Here is an 8539-nt window from a genome sequence, read left to right on the forward strand (position 1 = left end):
TTTGACCAGTGGTGAATATACAGGAAGAAGGTAATCTGTAAAAGAGCAAATGGGAAAATTCATAATAATCTGAAATACCACGTCTAGAATTTTATTCTAGAAAAACCAGAAGGATGGGGCTTCATTCATGTGTATTTTTGCCTGCATTTCAAAGAAAATGGCTTTTGCCTTTTATGTTTTTTTGCCTAGGTTATATAGATCATGGAGAAAGGAGAACTAAAATCTTTAGTTGGTTTAATGGCTTTAAGTATGAATAAGATTGTAATAATTCCTTCTGGCATATTTTAGGAGTACACTGATCTTGCTTCTGTTTTATTGTTTAAACAGATAATATATCCAATGCCGAGGGCTGGCAAGTAAATGTGTCCTTGAATAGCCGTCCATCCACGGGTACTGGTGTTATGTTCGCCTTGGTTTCTGGTTTCACTGTGCCCTTTGCCTTGTCCTTGGTAGACTCCGCCTCTGAAAACCTTCAGGTAAGTTTATTAAACCTTTGTGATTCCTGTTTTCCTGTTTTGTTTTGTTTTTTATCTGTAAAATGGATATATTAGCAGTATTTACCTCAAAGTGCTACTTTGAAGATTAAATGAGATAACGTATGGAAAGTATTTGGCACAGTCTCTAGCACATCAGTAAAGACTCCATAAATGTCCATTATTATTACTTTCTTGCTGGCTTATTTCTGAGGTCTGATCTAAGAAGGAGAGAGGAGAAAAGGAAAAGCCTGTTACTGCATCTACAGCTAAGATGAGGGAGACTCACACATAGGCTGCCTTGAGCCTTCCCAGAGTACATAGAGATCCACCTTTACTTAGAATTCTGGAAGTATCATGGGAGTTAGTCTGTACTAACAACATAAAAGTGAGTCTGATTAAAATTCACTCACAGATATTCTGTGTCTAATTATAATGTTTTGTGCTCTCTGGCACTCTTAATCTTTTCTCCCATGAGTAAATTAGAAAGAACTAGAAAAATGTAAAACCAGTCCACCTGGCTTCTTGCTGGCAACTCTCATTTGAAATTAGGAGGAAGAACAGGGGGAAAAAACTCTTGGATAAAAGGAAACATGAGCGTTATCAGAAGATCTATATTATTCAGCCTTCTATTAGAGGCGAATAGTTCTGACCATGTGTCATCGACAGTAGATTCCAACAAGTTACAGCAAGAAACTTGCGTTTGTGCCCAGGTTGGCTTGGATGTTCTATGTGGCTTTTGGAAAAAGACCTATAATTGAATAATGTCTGTGATAATAAAAAGGTGTGCTGGTTGCAGCTTAATGATGATTGCAGGGAATTTCTGGTGGTTAAGCATAAGCTACCTAAGAGATCCTGCTGAGTGTTTATCTCCAGTCTACCACAGAAGCTTACTACATTTAGATTTCAGCCTTTTGTTTGCCTTTTTTTTTTTTTTAATAAAATGGAAATCCTGTTTTCTACTATATCCATGCAGTACAGGACATTAAGGCATGCCATGTCTTTGATGTTTATTAGATCTTTTCTGTGTTTGACTCCATGATGGCTTCTTTTTCCTTCTTCATTTTTCCTTTCTTCTTCTTCTCCTTCTTCTCCTCCTCCTCTTCCTTCTTCTTTTTCTTTTCCATGTCAGATTGATTTCTCAAAATCTGTGTGCAGTGTTTCATAACATTATTTCACATACAATTGATCATTCTGGAATGGTTTGTCAGCTGACCATTTTAAGACTATTAGTGAATTCAAGGACATAGACATGTATAAACAGTAACAGATTTCCTCAGATAACCTGTATTTATGAAGTGTAAACTTAACATAGGTATATTTGATTCTGAAGTAAATACTTCAGACTCTCTTTCTACCATCTCATAACATCCACGTTCCTAGTTCTGATTTTATTTTCTCTTTTTACCTTCCCTCTACACACACATAAATGATATGCATGGATCACTCTCAACAAGTTGAATGATTTTGTGTACAGCAGTTTGAAAAGTTAACAAAATGTTAACAAAAGTTAACAAAATTTGAAACTTTTGAATATCTTCTGGTGAATACTCTAACTTACTGCTGGTGATCCCTGGCTTTTCCCTCTCAGGACGCCTTCACTAACTTTTCCCCAAGTCTTACAGGATTGCTTGTGTGGCACACAAAAACCTCTCAGTCTTGCTGGCATTTGCTTACTAAAGCACTTTAGTCTTTTCCCCAACAAAGAGTTATTCAGCTCCTTCCTTTTTCATATGTAAGTTTTGAAGTTAGTAAGGCTCACAAACAGAAAAATATTGCTTAAGACATGAGTTTAGTAAAACAACTCTCTTGCTTACGGAATTTTCAAAAGCCACTATACAATTACATCCTAGCTGACCCTGAAATTTGTAAAGTTTGTAAATTTTAAATTTCTAATATATATTTTAAAATTATGATTATAATAATTTTTTAAATTTAAGTTGGGAGGCACTATCATACTTATTTTTTCCTCACTGAAATTTGGTTTTTGAATTTAAAAACTCAAAAGTCACTCTTAAGTGGCATTACCATTAATACTTGCTTATATTTTCTCTTTACTCTGTTTTTCAGGATATCCTGGTATCTATTGAAAATATGGTAGTATCTCGGATAGAGGCCATAAGTCTTTGTTCTAGTCAACAATTCCATCTGGAAGTAAGAGTCAACAGAACCAATCTGGAGCTGTTGACTCCACTTAAAAAAGATATCATCTACTCCGAAGCCCTTCAGAGTCAACTTGCCATTTTGGACAAAGCAATGAAGGGAACAGTAGCCACTTACCTGGGTGGTCTTCCAGGTATCTTCTGACTTTTGTTTCAAAATTATTTTTAAAAAGATTTTAAAAGTATGTTTTTAATCAAATGGATAGTATTTTAAATATGTCATTTTAGTAAAAGGACATTAGAAGGGTAAGACAAAATTCCAGTATCTATTAGTCTCTTTCTGGGGATTTATATTGACATTTTATTGGTACATTTTGTTTATTATTTTTAATAGTGAACTAAAACTAATCAAGTTTTGCTGCATTTGACTACCCTAGTCAAAACATATATTTAAAAAAAATTTTTATTGTTTATTTTTGGGAAAGAGAGAGAAACAGAGAGAGAGACAGACAGACAGACAGAGCATGAGTGGAGGAGGGGCAGAGAGAGAGAGAGAGAAAGAGAGAGACAGACTGCATCCGAAGCAGGTTCCAGGCTCTGAGCTGTGAGCATAGAGCCCGACACAGGGCTCAAACCCAAGAGCAGTGAGATCATGACCTGAGCTGAATCGGAGGATCAACCAACTGAGCCACCCAGGTGTCCCCAGAACATATTTATTATTTTAGTTCATCCTCACAATAGTCTTCTGAATTCAATATTTATTCTTCAATTCATCTATCATTTACCTTGTATTTATTAAGAACCTACATCCTAGGTACCAGTGACTAGTAATAAAAAAAATAGATATGATCCCTGCTTCTAAGCCTTTTACAATCTAATGGTAGAGGCAGACATTAAATAACCAACTGGAAAAATATGAGGATAATTAAAACAGTGATAACTCCTATGAAGGAATAGTATGTATTGCTTTTAGAGCCTGAAAATGGAAAATGGTCTGGTTGTGGGGGCCAGAAATGAGCTCTCTACAGAAAAGGCTAAGATGTAAATATGATACATTGAAGGCTTAAATTTAACCAAGTAATGAGGTAGGAACTGGAATTAATATGCAAGTGAAATGGTCTATGTGTAGGCAGAATGGGGGATTGACATGCTCGAGGACTGTATAGAAGATGGGGATGGTGAGAGCATATTGAGCAAGGGGGATGTAGTGCAAGATAAGGCTGTGAACTGGGTGGGGATTTGTAGACCTGGTTTGTGGTCCTGAGTCTTATTGCAAGAGCCATGGGAGTCTTTAAAAATTTTAGGCAAGGAAATGGTATATCAATATACCATGCATGATGGATGGAGATGGACAGGTGGGAGGGAAAAGTGGATGAGATGAGCTGGGGGGTACTGAAGGAGTCCAGCTGGAGAAGCAGTAACAACAGAAGCAACAAGTATACCACCATTAATCAGTACATAGTGAACAGGCTGGGCATTTTTCAGACTGCTTCAAATGGATCCACTTATTTAATTTTCAAAATAGACCTGTGAGTGCTATTATTATCCCCATATTACAGATGAGGAAGCTGCTGGACTAGGATGATGGCAGTGAGGGTGGTAAACAGTGATTAGATTGGAGCTGTATGTAAAAACAAAATTAATAGGATTTGGGGTGCCTGAGCATCTCAGTTGGTTGAGCGTCTGACTCTTGATTTCAGCTCAGGTCATGATGTCACGGTTCGTGAGATCGAGCCCTGCATCAGGCTCCCCCCTCAAAATAAATAAATAAACACTTAAAAAAATAATAGGATAGAAAGGTAGTGTGGGGATCTCCTTCCTAGGCAGTCTGGCATTCCCAGTTTCATGGGTGGAGATTCCATTTACCACATGATGGGGAAAACTGGAGGAAAAGCACATTCATCTTTAACTTAATATTGGAAAATGTGAAATTGGCATCAATCTTTAAGTGGTAAAAATAATTGAGGGAAAAAGTTTCTGAGAAATATGTTCAACTACCATTCTCAGGTTATTCTCATAGGGAAAATTCTGAATTTGATGTCTGGCTTTCTAGTAATCTTTGTTATATTACTTTAACTGCTCAGGGTCTTCATTTTTTATATGGAAATTTTGTCTGAGTTTTTGGGGAATAGAAGTAAAGATGCTATAAAAGAGGTAGATAAATAGAAAAAATAGCATGGCTAATTATTAGAAAGTTTCTTAACTTACTATGGTTAATTATTAGGGTATAATTATAGTTCAAATGAATGAATTCTATATCGAAATCTTTCTACCTCCTTATTTACAAATTAGTTGAATGCAATTTTTTGTAAATCAGACAATGAAAGAGTTCAAAAGAGGTAAAACTATCAAATTTTAGTGGTTCCAAGACTTTTACACCAACACTGAAGATTGATTTCAGGTAAGATGTGTTTAGAAAAAGAGTGAGGGAAATTGAGGAGAACTGACAATTGAGATTTTAGGAGTATAAACAATGGGATAGGAAAAGTATCAGTTAACAGCAAAATAGGCATAATGAATTGAATGTTATGAATTAAAAGTCAGGGAAAATGGATGATTCTGAGGATTTTTAGAATAGTGGCCGAATCTTTTCCATAGAAAAGTATGGACTTAATTCACTGTTCTGGCAAACTACAGGTAGAAAATTTGAACTGAATATTTTTTGCATAAGGCACTAAGGAAGAAGAATAAAGGCTCTGAAAAATGTCCATTGGGAACTAAATTGATGGAAAGAAGATGCCAAAAAAGAAGCAAATAGAGAGATGGATGTTATTAAGATGAACCATAGCTCTTAGGAATGCAAGGGTGTAACTCAAGTATTAAGTCTGATGAAGAAAGTGAAAGTGTAGAAAGGCCCAAAGGCCCTAAAGTATTCACTGAAGCATTATTAAAATTATTTTTTAGAACACCAAACAGTACATAAAAGTGAATTCCCTATCATGAGTTGCCATTTTATGCTTAGCAAGAAGCTATTTTGGGCGGAAATATAGAAATCTGCTTTTATTCTAGCAATAATAAAGGGTATATATTTATCATAGCATTTTAAAAGATTTCCAAGTAACTACAGTTTAGAGTTTAAAAAAAATGATTTAAAAATACTTATAAGCTATTGCTCAAATTTAAAGAGAAAATAGTTGGGGCGCCTGGGTGGCTTAGTCGGTTGAGCGTCCGACTTTCGCTTGGGTCATGATCTCGCAGTTCGTGGGTTCGAGCCCCGCGTCGGGCTCTGTGCTGACTGCCAGCTCAGAGCCTGGAGCCTGTTTCAGTCTGTGACTCCCTCTCTCTCTGACCCTCCCCTGCTCACGCTGTCTCTCTCTCTCTCCTAGAAATAAATAAAAATAAAAAAAAATAAAAATAAAAAAAAAATAAAGAGAAAATAGTAGGGATGCCTGGGTGGCTCAGTGAGTTAAGTGTCTGACTCGATTTCAGCTCAGGTCGTGATCCCAGGGTCATGATATCAAGCCCCGCATCGACCTCTACACTGAGCATGGAGCCTGCTTGAGATTCTTTCTCTCTGTCTCTCTTTCTCTGACCCTCTCTCATGCGCTCTCTCTGTCTCTCAAAAAAATTTTAAAAAGACATAATAATAAAGTAGAGCATCACAAGTAAGAATATGCTCTTTATTCTTTTTCAAGTGTGTTTACTTATTTTAAGTCTTGATGAGACTGATTGTGTTTATGAAATCAGAGGAACTCATGATACGCTGAATCCAATGCCAAGCACAATACTTTATATACACAGGAGCCATTTAATATAAATTTATTGGATAGAATTACATTACTAACTTTTGCTTTGTGAATAGAATTAGGTTTGAAGTGGGAAGTCTGAATAGTTCCTCTAATTGTAATCAAATAAGATGCCAAAAGTCTTGGGCTAATATTTTAATGTTCTGTTTTTACAGATATTCCGTTCAGCGCTACACCAGTGAATGCCTTTTATAATGGCTGTATGGAAATGAACATTAATGGTGTTCAGTTGGATCTGGATGAAGCCATTTCTAAGCATAATGATATCAGAGCTCACTCGTGTCCATCAATTTTGAAAAACACAAAGAATTCCTAAGGCATCTTTCCTGTGTGATAATATATTTTTCCTGTGTGTAATTATACTTAACGTTTCAATAATAGCTGAAAGGTTTTACTTGCGATGTGCAGAACTTGATTATTTTATGGTACTTTGACTTTGCTGGAATTTCCAAAAGGTCCTTTTTCAAGAGAACAAGATCCTTTTGTGATACAAATCACGTTAAAACATCCTTACCTCTCTTGCTGCCTAGAAATTAAATAATGAAATTCATAAACATGTCTAATGTGAAGTTTTTTTTGCTACAAATGGCATTTCTTCATTTTTATGTTTGCAAAAGTAGAATTTAATTTTGTCACCATGAGCTAGTGCTTAAATATTTGTGTTTTTTGGAAGGCGGGGAAGTAAACTCAAACAAAAGTGCATGTACTAAATACTTGTGATGATAGCACATACTATTTTATTTGTTATTTCCTAATGAAGGCAGAAGGAGAGACGGTGGCCTATTAAGTATGAATTGAATGGAAGGCTTTAAAGCTTTATTCCCAAGCGTCTCTTCAGGGAGACCAGCTTTGGCTTCATTTTTCTTTCACTTAGCTTCACATTTGAACCAGTAGCTCTCGTGAGTTACAAAACAAGGGGTGCACGTGTCTACGAGAGCACATGGTTGTTGCTGGTCAGTAATTGAATTTTATGAAGATGAGATACTAGATTATGCTGGAATGGGTGTGGAAACCTAGGTTGGGTTCATTCCTTAAATTGGCTGTGCGGGGCACACAAGCTCAAGATTAGAAAAGGCAGAGCCTAAGTGGAAAGGATGAATGAGAGAATGAATGAGGTGGAAGTTCATAGTCTTCCTTGAATTACCAGGTAACGTGCCAGCCTGTGATTGCTGCAGGACAAAAAGAGCTCTGAAAAGTAGAACAGATGGGACAAAAGCATAACCACACAGGGACATAGTTAAGATGGTCTTTGGCGTAAGGATGGAAGAGTGCCATGTCCTTGCTGGTAACACGTTTCAAGGGGCAGTTTTATCACTCCCAAACCGACCAGTCACATTAGGTATGTATCAGAGGTTTCACTGATAGTTTTGGAAAACAAAATTTTTTTTTCTACTGTAAATATTTTATATCATGTAAAACATAATAAAGTGGAGTATATTCTAAAAGTTTATATGAATAATATCTATATTCTATCAACTCTTTGAACAGAAGGTAAAATTATATAATATACATGTACGTCTTCATACAGTACAGTAGTTCTTTAGTTGAAAGATATAAAGCTTAAATTTTTGATCAATATTATGGTTAAGGTGTACACTGGAGCTCTGAAAGAGAAGAAAAACAAAGGTAATATGTGTTGAGTGTTTGACACATACCAGAAATTGTGCCAGCTCATCTTATTGGATGTAATCTTTCTCCCAGTTACCACAGGGTACTAGGAGTGATGAATTCAGTCAGCAACTATTGACAATTATGTTGGTGTAAAAAAGCAACAAAGCTGAAAAACTGAGCATATGAAAAAGAAAAAAAAAGGAACAAAGGGAAAATGAATTTTGTTTGGGGAGGAGTTTTCTGATTTTTGTTTAATTATGCCCAGGTACAAGGACAGCTATAGGGACCAATTCCACATTTCCCATCAGAAACAGAAAACTTCCAACATGCAGTGATCTTCACAGAGGCTCCATCTCTCTTTGAGATGCATGTACATAAGGCTTGGGGTTGGGAGTGTTTCTTACAGACGAGATTCATCTGACAATGGTTTTACACATGGGCTACTTGCTATACCAGACTTCAAGGTTTCCCAGAGAACTTACATTTGAAAATTGGACCTTCTCCTCTAGAAGAGGATAAATCCTCTTTCTTACTAAAGTTTCAAATGGTGGAATCTAAAATCTTATTCTGTAAGTAGTCTCCAGATGGAAAAACCACTTGATACCTC

General features: G+C 36.2%; 1 protein-coding gene across 1 annotated transcript in view; it reads left to right on the top strand.

The window, feature by feature from the left end:
* The window catches only part of PROS1 (protein S), a 77221-nt gene extending 70346 nt beyond the window's left edge, over nt 1-6875 (top strand). Inside the window, exons 13-15 of the mRNA XM_039256390.1 lie at nt 328-476; nt 2544-2769; nt 6477-6875. Coding sequence (XP_039112321.1) covers nt 328-476; nt 2544-2769; nt 6477-6637 — 536 coding nt within the window. The 3' untranslated portion in view covers nt 6638-6875. The remainder of the gene's footprint in view (nt 1-327; nt 477-2543; nt 2770-6476) is intronic.
* The last annotated feature ends 1664 nt before the right edge of the window (nt 6876-8539 follow it).

Source organism: Hyaena hyaena, unplaced genomic scaffold (assembly GCF_003009895.1).
Source record: "Hyaena hyaena isolate Hyena2069 unplaced genomic scaffold, ASM300989v1 scaffold_570, whole genome shotgun sequence".
NCBI classification, from domain to species: domain Eukaryota; kingdom Metazoa; phylum Chordata; class Mammalia; order Carnivora; family Hyaenidae; genus Hyaena; species Hyaena hyaena.